General features: G+C 34.1%; 1 protein-coding gene across 2 annotated transcripts; it reads right to left on the bottom strand.

Annotated features, from left to right (window-relative positions):
- Positions 1–11,020: 11,020 nt before the first annotated feature.
- Positions 11,021–16,281, bottom strand: LOC110415112 (uncharacterized). Of its 2 annotated transcripts, none has more exons than XM_021426612.1 (9): positions 16,056–16,281; positions 15,006–15,566; positions 13,514–14,899; positions 13,095–13,419; positions 12,667–12,928; positions 12,360–12,576; positions 11,843–12,219; positions 11,465–11,602; positions 11,021–11,374 (listed from the first exon to the last, which is right to left on the bottom strand). In XM_021426612.1, exons 1-9 carry the CDS (start codon positions 16,227–16,229, stop codon positions 11,317–11,319), a joined length of 3,498 nt encoding a protein of 1,165 aa, XP_021282287.1. In that variant the 5' UTR covers positions 16,230–16,281; the 3' UTR covers positions 11,021–11,316. The 2 variants fall into 2 exon arrangements, with proteins under 2 accessions (XP_021282287.1, XP_021282288.1); XM_021426613.1 differs by having other exon boundaries at positions 16,104–16,281.
- Between the last annotated feature and the right edge of the window lie 2,524 nt (positions 16,282–18,805).

Raw genomic sequence — 18,805 nt, 5'->3', positions numbered from 1 at the left:
TAATTCTTTCACAAACATTTATTTAAATGTGAAATATCTTAATTAATATTTTCAGAAACAAACCACAAAATATGTTCCCTAAGAACAATTCACACAATCTGAAACCATTACATATTAAAAGAAAAAAAAACGAAAAAGAGACCGTATTTTAGTTTAATGTATCATATTCAAATTCTTTTACTATTAATTAACTTTTAATAAATAAAGGAATATTCTGTAAAATATAATTTTGCTTTCGCTGATGAATATAATTCTTCTTATATAGTTAATTTTGAACAATTGTGTATAAGTTAAAATTTGTTCCTAATTAATTGAAGGATGAGTAGTGAATATGACAAAATAGTAAATTTGGACTTTTTTACATAAAATAAAAAGTTACAGCACTGAAATTATATGAGTCTGATAAGGTAAAATCCAAGTTGGAGCTGGTCTACATTAACAAAAATGTCGACGAATATCGTAATTCTCTTTTATTTCTTGATCTCTCTTTGACTTTCTTCCATCTCAAGAGAAGATGAATCATGGGTCAATGTAAGAAAGAAGCAGCTCATCATGCGCCATTGGAGTTCCTTTATACGCCGCTATGGCGCCGGCTTACCCTGCTAACGTGCGAGTGCAAGCCCCTCCCGTTCCAAGGCATTTCTTCTCCGAAACAGGAGATACTGCAATACTGATCATCGTATCCCTAATGACCAACGGTTAAAGGCATTTCTAGCTTCAATATCTCGGGATCTGGTGAAATAACTGCCGATTGGGACGTTGGATTCTTGGCAAGAAACACCCTTACGGCGTCTTTTGGTCGACATATTCGTATGAACATGCTGTTGTTTCTGTTTACTACAAGAAGGCGTGTTCCCAGAAATTCGTCTTCAATGTCGTACACCGCTAAGGCTGTCGCATTGGGTAAAAGGATTGATGACAGCCAAGTTGCAGATGCCATTGCAAGGGATTGGTCACAAGGAGTTGTGGCCTTCACTGTCAGATTGCTGGACGTATCAGAAGGCTCTGGAGGAGATGAAGACAATCTGAACGTCACCTGCAACGACAATAAGGTTGAGTTTTCAGATCATTCAAGTAGCCAGGGGACAGTGTAGGTTGGGCCGCAAGTTTCTCCAAACGATACTGATCAACAAGCTTTTACTCGTGGCTCATCATTAAGATAGCTTTATTCTTCACCAATTACTATTCTTCTTCATATATTATTGTAAGTTATTTTGGCCTTTTGGGTCATTTAACAGGTTTTTATGGCTTTTTTAATTGTTACTGTACATTATAAAATGCTGCCAGTTTGATCTTAATAATTATGGACCATTTGATTTTATTTTTTTTTTGAAAATCAAGAATTTCATTATAAATGGGAAAGAGTTCCCAGCGAAAACAGAGGGATTGTAAACTTATATATTTTACAAACAAGACGCATTGGCTCAAGCCCAACGTTGGTAGAACAAAAGAAAGAAAAATCAACCCTGACAGGTTCTCAACACAACCCCGCAGGCAACCAGACCTGGCATTCAAAAACTGCTGACAGAGGCTGGACATAAGACTGTATAAGACATAATCAAAAATCCTTTTTATATTCCCCTATCAAAATAACACAGCAATGCACCACCTATCTTCCATATCACACGACCATTCAACAACAGAGGAGACTCAGCTGGGGAGGTGACGATTGCATTTTCCAAGTCAATAGGGAAGGGTGACTCAAATCTGGTTGAACTATTAGCAATCAAGGAGCCTTTTCTCATCTTTTCAACGTCTAAATGGTGGAGGAGAGTAGACTTAACGGTTGAAAGTGATTCAAAGAATGTTGTAAAATGGGTTCTTGAATCTAACACATCACCATGGCGCATGAGAAAATGGGTCATAAGTATTGAAAAACTGAAAAGCAAATGGAAATCGGCATGCGCAAGATATGCTGCGTAAAGTTAACAACCTAACAGAAAGTGGTGTAAGCAAGTCAAACGGGATGCTATTAGTATGTGAATGATATTTCATTTAGGAAAATGACATTATCATGTAGTAGATGACATATTTAAAGATATTGTTGGCTATATTTTTTAATTGTTGACTCGATTTTTAGTCTTTTGTCTAGCAACATGTCTTAAAATCATTGGTTTAGAGATTTAAAACAAAAAAATAAAATAACTTAATTGCTAAATAATTCCTAAAATACATATATTTAGGGTTCTTAATCAATTGAGAAGACAAAAATGCAACTGAAGCCGTTTTCTGGTTAGATCATTAGGTTTTGGTTCCTAGAATCTTTGTTAATTTATAGTAACTTCAACTCATTAATCTTTCGTATAATCAATTTTTCTTGTGAGATTCCCACTAGTTATGGTGAGCTTCACCACCTTCAATATCTATGTCTTGATTATAGTCTTTCAGAAGGGACTTTACCTTTGGGAAGAGGGTTGGGAACATGACGGGCATAGGAAGACAAGGTGAAAGACGACGGCTGGAGAGTCTTTACTCAGTGTTTGCTGACAAACTTGAGTTAGAGGCTAATGTGGATGGCGATTAAAAGAGCGATTGAGGAATACGGTAGGATCGTTGACGTTTATCTTCTGAGAAGATCCACGTAGGATAGAACTAGAGGTGCCAACTTTGCCATCATTACATATCGAGAGAAGCACGAAATGGAGATGGCTTTGAAACGGGGAACCAACAGTGGACTGATGAGAAGTGGATTGTTGGTAAGAAACCCTAAACCATTGAAAAAGAACGCAAATGAAGAGATGAAAGGAAGGATGGCAAAGCAGAACACCCCATCGACCTAGAGACAGAGAAAGCTTGATGGGAAGGTCTTTCAAGGAGGTGGTAATAGGAGAGCATAGCAAGGACATGAAAGACGACGAGAAAGCAATGGAGAGTTAAAACCACAAAATATAATTCTTTCACAAACATTTATTTAAATGTCAAATATCTTAATTAATATTTTCATAAACAAACCACAAAAAAATGTTCCCGTAATACAATTCACACAATCTCAAACCATTACAAATTAAAAGAAAAAAAAGCTTATTTTAATTTGATGTTGTATGTTCAAATTCTTTTACTAAGAACTTCTGAAAAATAAAGGAATATTCGAAAAAACATATTTCTACTTTGCCAATGAATATAGTTCTTATACAGTTAAATTTTAACAATTTCGAAAGCAAATTAATTAAAAGTATATAAGTTAAAATTTGTACCTTTCTAAGTAGTAATATGTTCCACATATATGATCACCATATATAAAATAATAAATTTGGACTTGTTTACAAAAATAAGAGTTACAACACTGAAATTATATGACTCTAATAAGGTAAAATCCAAGTTTGACCTAGTCTCTAATTCCTACTACATGAGCAAACAAGTTTGCAGCGAGTAGGAAGTTTGAACTTTGTTGGAATTAAGCCTTAATTAAAACCCTAAATATAGATAATATGCTCTCCGGCGCAACCACTGATTGCAGTAAAATAATAAAAATAAAAGTCGGCGAAGATCGTAAGGCTTTTTCTTTTTTCTTGATTTCTGTTTAATTTTCTTCCATCCCAAGAGAAAATGAATCCTGGGTCAATGGAAGAGAGAAGCAGCTCATCCTGCGCCACTGGAGTTCCTCTATATGCCGCTACAGCGCTGGGTTACCCTGCTAATTACGTGCGAGTGCAAGCCCCTCCCCTTCCAAGGCAGCTCTTCTCCGAAACCGCAGTTACTGCAAACACTGACCATTGTATCCGTAATGACCAACCGTCAAAGGATAGAGGATTATGGCTAATACCGACAATGCTGTTCATTTGTTTGATGCTAATAGTTTTTTTCTCTGTTCAGAAATCATTACCGCGCGGTCCTAAATTCGCACTATTTTCCCTATCCGTTTCTCGTTTCAATATCTCTGGATCCGGTGAAATAACTGCCGATTGGGACGTTGGATTCTTGGCAAGAAACCCTAACGGCGCCTTTTGGGCGCCGCCATCGTATAAACATGCCATTGTTTCTGTTTACTACAAGAATCAGCTCCTCTCGGCAGGCGTGTTCCCAAAAATTGTTCGTCTTCCCAGTAAGAAGACAAAATCTTACGCCGCTAACGCTGTCGCATTGGGCAAAAGGATTGATGACAGCCAAGTTGCAGATGCCATTGCAAGGGATTGGTCACAAGGAGTTGTGGCCTTCAATGTCGGATTACTGAACAAAGCAGATGGCTCCGGAGGAGATGAAGACAATCTGAACGTCACCTGCAACGACATTAAGGTTGCGTTTTCAAATCATTCAAGTAGCCAGGGGACGATGTTGGTTGGGCCGCAAGATTCTCCAAACAATACCGATCGACAGGCTTTTACTCGTTGCTCATCATTAAGATAGCTTTATTCTTCACCAATTACTATCCTTCTTCGTATATCATCGTAAGTTTTTCTTGCCTTTTGGATCATTTACCTCGGCTATCTTCTTTCTCTTTTTTGGGTCCTATGTAGTGGTTCATCAGGTTTTTATGGCTTTAAATTGTTACTGTACATTATAAAATGCTGCCAGTTTTTCTCTCAGCCAGGAAACCGCTGCCAGTTTGATCTTGGGGACCATTAGATGTTTGTAATTATTCTATCAAGTCAGATATTTCATTGATTAATCCATTTTTCAATTAATATTTTTCATTTTGAGAAAGTGTTTTGAATTATTCTAAAATAATTAAATGGCATTTAATTTGCAATATAAAGAAAAATCTTTCGGTGATTTGCAAATTTAAAACTTCACCTTCTTCAATCAAGTCCAAGAACTCAACCGCTTGATGTGTAATAGAGAACTGAACAGATTGATGTGTAATAGAGTCGAAAATAGAGTCCCTATCAATATTTTTTATGGAGGTGCAATTGGCATAGTAGTCTACTTCTTTGAAATGTTATCTTAAGCTTAGGGAGTACGGTTATTATTAGTACTGTCAAACTTTAATTCTTGATTTTTTTCGTATTTTTCTTAGTTATAATATATTAATTTATTTTTTTATTTTATTTGTAACCAAGTTTATTATTTGGTTTTACAAGTGTGATGTTAGATAAATGTCAAATGAAAACCTTTTTTTAAGGATATTTTTTAAGTGAGATGAATAGAGAGAAATTACCTTTTCAAGCTTGAATTTTGTCATCGAGTAATTATTTGTAGGTAAAAATAATATTTTCATAAATGCAAACCCTAGTATGAGTAAAGATAATATTCTCCGAGTCCTTCTCTCACAAACTTTCTCGAAAAGTCCCATTATCGGAGCCTCGACTTGTATACAAAATATATCGAGATGTTATGACCTTTAAATAATACATGACGTGTTATAAATTTCAATGTTTATTATAATTTATCATTTTATTTTCATTTCTATTTAATACTTTTTATTTTATTAATATCTTTTTTTTGTTCTAGAGAAATATTCATTTGGATTAAAATTTTGAGATTTAACACTTAAACCCTCCTATTATACTAGTAGAGTTTTAAGAGACTATGTGGCCTAGCTTTTTTCTAACTTAAAAACTATTATGAAACTTTTATGAAAAATAATAGTTTTTAAAATTAAGTTAAAGTTTGTTTGTTAAATTTTTTTTTATAAGTTTTCTTATAAGTTATAATTTTGATTAAAATTATCATAAAGGGTATATCTTTTTTTGATAAGGTAATATTGTAATTATTTTTAATAGATGAAGATATTTTTAAAATAAAAATAAAAATTTTCTTGCATTTTTTAAATTCCCTTTTTCAGCCTGCTTCCTGGTCCCAAATTCACTGTTTGCTGTGGCAGAAAGGTTCTCCAACGTGGCGCCGTTTAAACCTTTTGAAATTCAATTGAGCGGCACCTTAAAATTTCTTTCTTCCCTTCTTTCTTCTCCTTCCTTTTCTTCAGCACAGCCTCTCGTCCTTTTTTATTTTTATTTTTTATTTTCTAACAGAGAAACTTTCCCTTTTTTAGCCTGGGGATTTTACAAGTGTTATTTAGAATCGTCCACTTAATTACAAATCCCTTCAAATATTAGTTTGATTTGATTTGATACCATATGATATTTTATTACTATGTATTGAAAAAGTGAAAAAGTTTTATGTTAATGATTTAATTTTGAAATCTTATTACTTTTTCAATTATAATGAATTTAATCTTTAAATTTATATTAAAACATCAATATAAAGAACATTGATAATAAAGTTACAACATTAATTTCATTATTTGAGAAGATGATAATATCACGTAGTAGATGACATATCTAAAGATATTGCTGATTGGAATTTTTAGTTTTTTATTTTTTTATTTGGTAATATGTCTTAAATTCATTAGTTTAGGAATTTAAAATCAAAAATAGAATAACTTATTTGCTAAATAATTCCTAATCTACATTTAGGGTTCTTAACCATTTGTGAAGACAAAAATGCAATTGAAGTCGTTTTCTAGTTAGATCATTAGGTTCGATTCCTAGAAGCATTACTAATTGACAACAGCTTCAACTTATTAATCTTGAGTATAACTAGTTTTTCCAATGAGATTCCCACTAGTTTTAGTGAGCTGCAACACCTTCAATATCTCTGTCATGATTATAATATTTTAGAAGGGACTTCACCTTTAGGAAGAGGGCTGGGAACATGACGGGCATATAGGAAGACAAGATTAAAGATGACGGCCGGAGAGTCTACACTTAGTGTTTGCTAACAACCTGAGTAAGAGGCTAACGTGGACCGCGATTGAAAGAGCGTTCGAGGAATACGATAGGGTTGTCGACGTTTATCTTCCGAGAAGATCCACATAGGATAGAACTAGAGGCGCCAACTTTGCCATTGTTACGTATCCGGAGGGCGGCTCTGAAATGGGGGAACCACCAGTGGATTGATGGGAAGCGGGTTGTGGTCAGGTGAGTGAAACCATTGAAAAGGAACGCGAATGAAGAGAAAAAAAGGAAGGATGGCAAAACAGAACACTCCACCGACCTACAGACAGAGAAAGCTTGATGGAAGGTCTTATGGGACAAAAGAGCAAGGACAGGAAAGACGATGAGAAAGCAACGGAGAGTTAAAACCCCAAAATATAATTCTTTCACAAACATTTATTTAAATGTGAAATATCTTAATTAATATTTTCATAAGCAAACCACGAAAAAATGTTCCCCTGATACAATTCACACAATCTCAAACCCATTACAAATTAAAAGAAAATAAAGCTTATTTTAGTTTAATGTATCATATTCAAATTCTTTTACTATTAACTTTGAAAAAATAAATGAATATTCCCGTAAAACATATTTTTACTTTTGTCAATGAATATAGTTCTTACTATATTCTCTATCCGTTTCTCGTTTCAATATCTCTGGATCTGGTGAAATAACTGCCGATTGGGACGTTGGATTCTTGGCAAGAAACCCTAACGGCGTCCTTTGGTCGACGTATTCGTGTAATCAGGCCACTGTTTCTGTTGACTACAAGAATCAGCCCGTGTCGGGAGGCGTGTTCCCAGAAATTCGTCTTCCCAGTAAGAAGACAAAATCTTACACCGCTAAGGCTGTCGCACTGGGTAAAAGGATTGATGACAGCCAAGTTGCAGATGCCATCACAAGGGATTGGTCACAAGGAGTTGTGGCCTTCACCGTGAGATTGGTGGACGCATCAGAAGGCTCTGGTATAAACGTTGTGAACGTCACCTGCAGCGACATTAAGGTGGCGTTTTCAAATTATTCAGGCAGCCAGGGGACAATGTTGGTTGGGCCGCAAGGTGCTCCAAACAATACTGATCAACAAGCTTTTACTCGTTGCTCATCATTAAGATAGCTTTATATATTTTCTGTAAGTTTTTTGCCTTTTTGGTAGCTTTTCAAGGTTTTTATGGCATTTTAAATTGTTACTGTAAGCCAGTTTGATCTTAATAATTATGGACCATTTGATATTTCTCATTATTCTATCAAGTTATATATTTCATTGAGGGAGATAGACATATGTTTATTATTTTAATGAAAGGTCATCTTGGAATTATATTTTTCATTGAGAAAGTGCTTATTGTTTAAACCACTTCTAAAATAATCAAATAAACATTTAATTTGAATATAAAGAATAATCTTTCTACGTTTTTCAAATTCATTAAAGCTTCACCTCCTCAGAAAATTAAGGATAAAAAAAATTTGTCAGCTTGATATTTCACTATGTATTGAAAAAGTGAACTAAGTTCTGTGTTCATGATTTCATTATGAAATCTTGTTATTATTTCACTTGTAATGAATTTAATCTTTAAAGAAAACTGGTAATGAAGTTGAAAATTTTGTTTTTTGTTTTTTGAGAAGTAGAAATGACTTTCATTAATAGAAATTAGCATATGCTGGTATGGCTTTAGGGTACTAATAGAGAGAACAAATGCTTGGATTCCTTAGCAAATAGAGTTGATAATTTTTCATAAAACGCGACATGACATAAATATAAGGTAGATATTTAAGCGAGTTTGGGTTTAAATTAATTGTTTTTTATGTTTTAATAGTGTCAAATTCTTTTGAGATTCGTCTAAGATATGATTAGTTAAAGTACTCTTATAATTTGTGGCTTGTTTATTACCCATTTATTAATTATGTTCATGTGTGGTATAAACACGTTTAGTACCTAATTAAGACACATTTATCGATATATTCATATAAATATTAATATTTTTACGTTGATTAATATTTATTAATTAATATTGACTTTTATTAAATTTGAAAAATATGATTATATTTATAATTTTTGATTGTAAATTGAAATGATATAACTATATTTTATTTGTACATATTTTAATTTAATTATTTTAATTGTTTAATTGTGTAACGAGGTAATAAATTGTATAAATATTAATAATGTCGTACAAAATTTTTGACCCGATATATTTAATAAATATATTAACTATTGTGTCGTGTTAGATATTTATTAAATGTATTCATATGTGTATTTAAGATACTGACACAATTAAATCGTATCATGCTTGTGTTTATTCATATAACTTTAAATATCTTTATTTATACAACACGATTAAAATACACGAATGATCAAATCTAAAAAACAACCACATAGACAAACACTAATCATAAACTTACATTCAATACAATTTCTCGTAACATAACAGCACTCCCATCATTCAACATAGGCATACTTGTTTTCTCCCTTTACACAGCCACTTGAGCCACAACATGGGCAGCACAGGTTCCATTTAGCATAGTCCTAGGGTAAATGTCATATGATCATCCATTATTGCAACCTACCCCGTCTTCAACAAACAGCTACCAACAGCATAGAGCCACCACAAAAGCATCAAAGATTTTACTTCGATTCATTTTTAAAGGGACGTAGTCAGAGAGATGACGCGTGATGAAATTAATCATTCAGTGATCTGTTTTAATTTAACACAATCAACCCTTGTTTCATGAGTTCCTCTTTTATCGCAACCTCACCCCTCAAAACTTGTCACAGAAATATTTCAAACTTCGAATGGAGTCGATCTCACCCATAGTGGTTTCCATATGTCTTCGTTCTTTCCTTCCATTCACTTCCTTACAAAAAGCTTTTGTATTGCCACTTAGAATACCTTTCCATATCAATTTATTTGTGTTCAAAAACTTTTCCATGAAAAACATTAGAAGGGGTTTCTATTGAATGAGTCCATTGAGTAAGTTTCCAGTAGAAAACTGTGTCTTAACTCAATTATATGTGGCCTTCCTATTCTAACCTGTAACTGCTAAGACATTTAAGGAATATATTGGAATATATAGAAGTCAACACGTATTAGATATCAAGATGCACTTCACCTATTCTGGCGGATAAGATGCCCGGAGTGAGAGATGATTGTATTGATTGTAGTATTAAGTCTGAGGGCATTGGGTATGATGATGGCTAGGCTGGTTGGATGATACCAGGGTGGTCCTGAAGTGAAGGTCATTGGGTATACGATGAATGGCTAATCGAAGTTGCTGGAATATTTTTGTATGTTCTGTTTGTGGCTTGTGTATGGGCTTTGGTTTTGCTTGCATTTGTGTTGTTGATGTTGTCTGTGTTCTCTGTACTGACCCCAACTCTGGTTGTGAACTTCTCTCTTTGCTATTTTTTCATTTCTGTTCGGACTGACTCTGGTGGCTTTTGTTGTGCCATAAGCTGATGTGTTCGGGGGGCTTGGAAGAAATGGTGTCTAAGCCTTGATCCTTGAGGTGGAATTTCTCTGGTTGTGATGAATGGCTTGTTGAAGTTGCTGGGCGGTCCTTGTTTCCTCTGTTTAGGGGTCGTATGGTATTGGGTCGTTGGTTAAGCTCAATTGCATTTGAGATAAATTTCATGCGCCATGGAACTTTGCTGTGATCACTCACCCAGTTTATGGCATTGGTGGAATCGCTTTCCACTTGCAGCTGATGAGTTGTGGCCAATGGGGAAGAGAGGAAGAAGCTGATTCTGTTGGCAGACTGAACGAGGCGTCCCTTTGTCCTGGTGTGATCTGTTGTTGAGGTCGCAGCCATGTGGTTCTGATTGTATGTCTGGTGGTTTTCTATTAGTCTAAAGGGCAGATATTCTACTCTATTTCTGTGTTTTATTCTGTAGTTTGCTCATTCTCCTATGCTTATTATAAAGACTTGGTTTGTTTAACTCTCTCTTGGTACCTTTGAATAATTGCCTTATTAATGAAATTTTATGCTATGAAATGCAAATAACAAACAGCTGTTACTTCCCCGATTAGGCCTGTAAGTATTGCAATGTATAAGCATTTCATAAGTTAGATATGGTACTCAAGTTCATTGAAACATTCTACGGGTTTATATCCCAGCTTAGTTTGTTGCTATAAGGTTGCTTGGAGAAGAGGGTAATCAACATTACAGGCCAAATGCTCATTTGAGTAGGGATTTCAGGCTGCTGACCACAACATGTTATACCCGTAGGCCATATCTAATGCGATGCCAACAAACTTCTGCTTCAATGCTGTTGCATGCTGGTGGAGCTATTTCTGTGGGTAAGTGGTGAACGGAAATTGGGAAATAATGAAGAAAAGTTTAAGCTGAGTTCCAAAGACGAAAGGAGGTTTTTGTTAAGGTATTCTTCTGCCATATCTACCAGCTATGAGCTGGTCTTGATCACAAACAATGATAACTAGCAAAGCCTAAACTTAGGATTGTCTCCAATGGAAATAGACCATGGAGAGAAAGTTTCAAATACCTAATGATTGTTTGCTCAGTATATAGATCATAGCATGCTTAATGTAGTTTAAAGCATTGAACTGCATTTACATCATTCACTGCTTACTGTAGTTTAAAGCCTTCATCATGCAGGATGTCTTTCCATTCTTCCCAAAAAGAAACAGCTGAATTAGCTATTTGCTACTGATCACGATTTTGACTGCAATCCAATAGCTTTAGCTCTCCTCTTTCCTCGACTACGAACTCTGAAAGAGAGAGAAAGAAATATAGACAATAAAAAATCCATTAGTGGGGGTTTCAAATAATTAAACTGAGGATTTAAATCTGGAACTTACTTAGAATTTGCATGGGATACACTTGATTTATCTGCAAGGCTGAGGGATGCAAATGATCTGGACATGATATCATCTTCCCGGCCAACACTCTGCATAAGGCAGTCCTTCATTGGCCATCTCATTGGAACAACCAAATTCCTATCCAAGTATTCATTGATCAAGAACAAAGATTTCGTATAGCAGAAAATGTAAAATAGGATGCATTTGATCATTAAATAATGAAAATTATTAGCGTATTAGTATCCTAAACTCAATCAAATAAACAATATCATGCTACATTAACATTGCCAATCTAGGCCTTTTGAAGTAAACACTATCCATTTTTGGATCACAACAAGGAAAAAGATGCCAGGTGAGTTAAAGGGGATAATGACTTACCCTTCCAAACACTTGCATTTGCAGCGACTCATCTTATTTATTGTGTATTTGCCAAATACGGGCTCTAAATTCTTTGCAACATTTTGTATATCCAACGATGGCAAAATGTCCCAAACCGTCAAAATTTGGATAAAGTGTGAGTTTTCCTCGATGACATCTACACTCCAAAGGAGATTCAAGAAACCATTGACTGGATACACCTCTAGCACGCCAGAAGAACCACCTACAGCAATGTGTTTATTCTTCCTGTGGTTCTTTTGCTCTCGAGTTTGACGCCAACCACTTGAAAGCTTTTCCAACAGGTTAAGAATTTGCTTAAGTAATTCTGGGTTTTTAATGCTTGCCACAGATTTCTTAAAATCCTTGCTCAAGCATACCTGTTTCAAGATGACAGTAAGTGCCTACTTCTTCTTCTTGAGCAGAAAGTAAGTGCTATTAGTACACTAAAAAGGGCAACAGTCCTCAAGTCCTAAACAAATATAACTAAAACAAAGAGAAATGTAATAAACCAGCATACCCTCCATCTTGCCTCCTTAAACAGTGGAGAGTCCATGCTCATTAGACTATCAAATTGTTTAAGCTCAAACAAGGCAGTAGTAATAGCTTGAGCCAAATGCTTGTCCTCATCAGCATTATAGAAACAACCCCTGCTCCTGGCATCAGTAACTAGTTTCTTCCATACAGAACCACTTTTAATAAATGTAGCTTCATTCCCCAATATCCAGAGGCAATGCCTGTAGAACAGACAGAACAAGTGGCAAAGTTACTAAATGCTCTCAACATAGGAATTTTTGGAGTTTAGCTATATTCTGATCTATACTTACCTTGCGCGTGTCAGTGCAACATTTGCCCTTTGATCATTGGATAAAAAACCGATTGACCCATTTATGTTACACCTGACAGTAGAGATGATTATCACATCCTCCTCGCCTCCTTGAAACCCATCAACAGAGCGAACGCTAACAGTGAAGCCACTATCTGCACATTCACTGTATTTATTTTCGAGCTTCTCTTGAATTGCTTGAACTTGAGCCTTGTAGGGTGATATAACACCAATGCAAACTTTTTGTTTTGTGCCAGTGAACTCTGTGATGGGAAGAATGTATATTAGCACCCAAACAATTATAAAGGAGTAAACTGAAATAATTCCACAATGTCCTTGCAAACAAACTTTGAATCAATTTTTTCCATGTCTTTTTCTTTCACTTCTTCAATGAATTTGAAAACTATTGCTAGTTCATATAAACCATACCTTTGAAGAGGTTAGCAACTAACTTACAGACCACAGCAACCTCAACCATATTTTTTCGACTATGCAGATGATCAAATTGCTCCTTTCCACAGGTTACATTGATAAATGAGTAGGTGCCATACATGCTCCCGTGAAGAAAATGCTTCTCATGGCTTCTGTCTTTTACATTTGGAGCATCCAAAATTTTACCATCATAGAATTCCTCATTCGGAAATGAGCTTATAGCTGGATGCATCCTATACTGGACATTGAGTAATTGTTTCTTTTGTCCTATTAAGACGAGCCTTTCAAACAAACTTCTTGCGAATGCAGCCTTACCAGAAATCTGTTGAAGGTACAAATTGTACATATTAGACCAGTGAAAACCTTAAAGAAATAATAAGTTGAAAGAAAGACACTAGAAGGATAGAATGCTAAACCTTGCTTTGGGTCATGGCAGGCAGTTGGTGCTCATCCCCTATCAGAACAGCATGGCGGAGACCTGGAAGTTGAAAGGGAATAGTTGATTCACATTCTCTGAGCTGAGCAGCTTCATCAATAACCAACAACTCCAGTGGCACTGTTCTTTTTGGATTCAATTTAAAAGAGCTTGATGCGGTACAGAAAAGTAGACAAGCATTATCCAAGCAAAAATTTTTTATAATGATTTTTTCTCTGAATTCTGGAACCGGAAATGACAGAGGAAGTGATTTGAGTCTCTGCAGGCAGTGTTTCCTTGCAACTCTCAACTTTGCAAAGTGACCAATCTCACTTTCAGTTTCAGTATCATTAAGGGCAATCTTTAAGCCTTCATCACTCTTAGGACGATTTAACAAAGATTCAAGGGAACCGAGCAAATTGAGAGCTATCATCATGGTCTTCACCAGGTCTAATGAAATAAGATGAGTTGGTAAGTGAGTGTACAAGTTTACAAGACAAAATTTCAGCCGCTCATTGAAGAGACAAAATCTCTTCTTGATGAATTCCTGCAAAGTGATAGGATCCTCCTTACATGTTTCTGCTTCTGCTTCTTGTGCATTTTTTTTCCCTAGGAAAGCTCCATGTGTGCCCTGTTTCTCATCAGGCTTTAAATGATTCTCTTTCTCAGAAGCTACATGTTTATTCTTGGTTTCTTTTTGTTTCAAGGTCTCATTGATAACTTTTCTCCATAAATTCTTGCTCTTCTTGTCCTTGAGGTTCACATCACATTTTTCCCCTTCCAGTTTATGGTTGGTGCTGTCCTTGTCCTTGAGGTTCTCATCACAGTTTCCCTCCTCCGTTTTCTGGTTTTCCAGTACTCTATTCGCTAAGTACTGAGAGTACTGCCTTTCAGGGTCTTCAAGCAAATCTATCATTGACACTAAACTAGTCCTCCACCCACAGTATGGTGAAAAACACTTGTCCAATATCTCCACACGATAATCAAGAAATACATCAAGAAGATCCTCATGATCATCAATCTTCATTCTCTCTCCATTCCCAAATAAAACTATATCCCCAAATCCGTGAGTGTCATATTCAAGTGTCCCTTTAACTAAGCTCATGAGCCTTGATGCCACTTCCACCACTGCAATGTTGGTTGGAGCACATGTAATTGTCCCGCATTTCATTCTAAGAAGAGCATACAACAACAAACCAACTGTTTTAGTTTTCCCTGTCCCTGGAGGACCACATATGAGTTTTACAGTATTTTGATGATGGCAAGCCCGTGTATTAATGCAACTTATAATTGCAGCTTCTTGGGAATCATTTAACTCGTTAGAATTAAATGGAAGAACAGTGCCAGATTTCTTTTCAGTTAAGCACATGGGACAGTCTTCTTCATCCTGCAAAAACCCATAATGAAAGAAACATTAGCCAAGGGAATAAGATTTCATGCACAATTACAGCCAAAATTAATACACTTCATCAGGATGAAATCAAAATTCTTACAGCTCCATTCATTTGAATAACTTTGTTGATCATCTTAAGGTTCCCTCCCTTAGGATCTGGGTGCAAAGCCTTCCATATTCTAATATTTGTAGTCATGTTAGCTAAAAAGACAAAAAAGAGAGTAGGCTTCTGCTGAGATATGTTCTCTTTTCTTTGCATATCTTCTTCAATCATTATTGGCTTTGATGACCGTATGAAGAGTTCATCAGGATCCTCCTTAACTGCTTGGACATATGCAAGAAGATAAGACATTTTTGACCGGTTCAAATCACTGGTGCACTTTGGTCTCACATCTGTTAAAGTGACAAGATCTCCACTCTGTGGATGATATGTTGCTAAATCATTCTTTTTAGAGTCCCTCTTTAAAACAATCTTATAAATCAAGTCTTTGGGAGGTTTGTAACGGCTATCCCTTGTAACAGAATCTAGTTGACGTGAAGGTGCCTCAGACACCCTTGTCATGCCTGAGAGCAAGTCTGCATGTGTTTCCTCAATAAGAGGAGCAACAAAGGAGTGCAAGTACTCTGAAGAAGAATTAAATGTCTCTGGGATCTTCTTCACCTGCTCATTTCAATCAGAAAAAAGGGAAAAAAAAGTCCAGGAAGATTAGAATGTTAACAACAATACTTAACAACAAAGTAACTAAACACTTGTATAATCTATTGAACACAGCAATGGATTTATATCAACAGACTTCACTAAAGGGATACAAAAATAGGGTAAAGCATATATATTGAGATCAATGAACATTTTAGGATCCATATATATTCCATGCATTTGATTTTCTTGCATTACTTTTGCATATTCAGTGTCATACCTATAAAATTTCTGAACTTCTACCAAGTGTTGAACTAGGGAACAATGGATTAAAATGAAGAGTTCATTAAACATAGCTTCAGACCAAAGAAGGCGTGAGGAAGTACAAATGCAAGAGGAAAGTGAAACACAACAAAAACAAATTACAAATGCTAGAAGCATATATATAAACATTGAACAGAATCTAGAGCAAAAAATTGTTGAAGTTGCCAAATGCATCTATCTGTATAATACCAAAGGGCTTGTGGGCAAGCATATATAGTATGTATATATATAATAAACCTGGCCTTTGTAAAGATTTTTGTTGAGGGCATCTCCAAAAGACCAAGAAAACACTAAATCTATCAAGCTTCTTCCCTTATCAGTTTTTCCTTTCTTGGAGCCACAACCACTCCCACTCTTGTCCATGACTTTGAAGTTTCTTCTGAAAGTTGAAAGCAAGTTTGCTAGAAAAGTTCCTCTTACAAGTGTATATAGAAAAAGGCAATGACTACTCGAAAAGTCTACTCAAAGCTCCTCACGCAAAGGATTTGTTCACTAACTTTCGCTCTTGCGTATCTTTAGCTCTGATATAAAGTCAAGCAATATAAGGTCAAGCAGTCAATTATGAATTAGCTTTGGTAAAATTTGAAATGAGGAAAGTGGGGGTATATTTTTTGCAATATGTTTTATTATATTATATTATAATATTTATTTTGTAATAAATCATTATAATACAATCACATTACAATCAATAAATATAATGTGATTATAGTTTAAAATCAATACAATCAGAGATTGTATTGTACTTTACAATGTTATTAAAGATATTTTTATCTTTTATCTTTGTTATTTTGTTAAAAATATTTTATAATATTATAATTTATTTTTTATATATAGATTTCAAGAGATGTCTTTTTATTGTTTTCAGTAATCATGGTAACTATCACTAAAATTTATATTATATTTTGAAGAAAAAAATTAAAATAAGATAGATAATATAAAAAATTATATTAAGAAATAAAAATAAAATATATAAGATTATAATAATAAATAAAAATAAAATATATGATATTAAAAATATATTTAAAAAATAATATTATATAAAAATTAATAATAAAAAATATAAGTATATTAAATTTATATTTTAATAAATATAGATAATTTTGAAAATTGACATTATAATACTAGTAAAGTACTTGTAAACAAAATATAAAAATGTTATCTTCTCTGCATTTTAATCATTATTTTGTTTATATACCAAACACTGCAATCACATTATATGTAATGCATATTATATTGTAAAATACCAAACACCACCTTAGAGTAAAATATGTTAACACTCTCAACTTTTAACTATAATTATGAGCGTTTATTGATTTTTGAAGTAAACATTTTACTTTCAAAAAAATAATTTCCCTAGACAAAGTCATACCATTAGTCAACTGTCAATATTTTTATTAATTTAATGATAATATAATATTTTTAAAATATTTTTATTGTTGAAAAAAAAATATTTTTAATATTTCATATTTAGACATTAATACTATTTATAAGTTTGAAATAAATTAATAAACTCACATATTATTATAATTAAAAATTAAAAGTATTTGTATAGTTTACCCATTAACTTATTATGTACTGAAACGGTTAATAGTGATTGTATTGTAAGGGAGACTAATGGCTGGACGCGCTTTGAGCTTCTCTTTTCTCTCTCAGGTCCCAACAAGTAGGGAGTTTTATTTTTGCTAACTGCAATTTATTTACTATTAGCAATTATCTGCATTTGGAAATTGCATTTTTCTTTTTCAATTGAGCATTTACATGTTCACATCATCTTATTGTGGGATTTTTTAAGAAAAAAACAAAATTGTAACCTCCAATAAATTAAAGCGTGAAATACCTTTTAAAAGTTGATAACACCAGCATTTTTTAACTCCGAAGTATTTCATTTCTTTGCTTTATGGGAAGGCTCACCAACTTGTAAATCTTAGTCTGCTTCCTTTGAGGTCAGTACAATCATTGAGTGACTGAAAGCTGTGAAGAGAGCGCCATCCCACCCCACTTTGTCCCATTATTGGCTGAATTCTTAGTAACCAAGAAAGAGTTAAAGTCATCTCATCGGATCGGATCGGAATTTAGCTGCGCACTCCGTCATATTGTGAAGTTGCTGACTGCCCATCGTAGTCTGTGACAAAAGTTGACCACAAACTTTGAACATGTTCACATCATATCTTTTTCTTTTCTTTTCTTTTAAGTATGAATGGAACATAATTTTCCTTTCTCTTGGATTTTGGAGGGGCAGACTTCGCCATTGGTGTTGCTTGATTGCCCTGCTGTGTTGCAACATTTGGGTGAAAAATTAAGAGTAAAATAAAACAAAAAAAAAAAGAAATCTGTAATGCCTTGAGACGGGCAAATGGTGTTAATTTAATAAATGATTATGTTTTAATTATAATATAAGAAAAGGAAAGGATTTTTCTTTCGCCTGTGGCACCTATTAAAGTTTGTCATAAAGAAAAAGTTATCAGATACATGGATGTTTTTAATCTTTATAAACAATTTCAATAATTGGTAGCTACCAAATTTATAGTAAAAATAAATAAATTTGCACAATTATTTGAAATGGATACATATATATTATTAGTTAAACTCATTTGTAAAGTTTTAAAACTTTGATATATAAAATAATAATTGTAGTAATTAATTATATTTTAAGTCAAAAAGTGCAAGATTTTTTTATCTTGGCCCTTCAAAACTATAGAACATGGCCCCCCTCTTAAAAAAATTATAATTGATATGATATATGCTTTATAATTTTCTAGTTTTAGTATTAATAATCTAATCACTAATTTGACTTTTTTATTTTTTTTTTGAAAAAAAAAAGTTTTGTTTGACAAACTTTAATTATAATTGAAGTCCAATGCATTGGTTCCAATTTTGATACACGTCAGAGTTGCATGAAGACAACCACCCCATGAAACAGTCACGTAAAAGAAATATCT

Source organism: Theobroma umbraticum, unplaced genomic scaffold, assembly GCF_002168275.2.
Source record: "Theobroma umbraticum cultivar Fairchild unplaced genomic scaffold, ASM216827v3 scaffold_147.0, whole genome shotgun sequence".
Classification (NCBI taxonomy): domain Eukaryota; kingdom Viridiplantae; phylum Streptophyta; class Magnoliopsida; order Malvales; family Malvaceae; genus Theobroma; species Theobroma umbraticum.
This window is presented reverse-complemented; position numbering and strand designations above follow the sequence as displayed.

Coding starts and splice junctions, on each gene's coding strand:
- LOC110415112 (XM_021426612.1), bottom strand. CDS start 16,229: ATGGACAAGAGTGGGAGTGGTTGTGGCTCCAAGAAAGGAAAAACTGAT. Junction 12,577..12,666: donor GTTGCACTGACACGCGCAAG/GTAAGTATAGAT, acceptor TCTGTTCTACAG/GCATTGCCTCTGGATATTGG. Junction 11,603..11,842: donor AAATGCAAGTGTTTGGAAGG/GTAAGTCATTAT, acceptor ATACTTGGATAG/GAATTTGGTTGTTCCAATGA.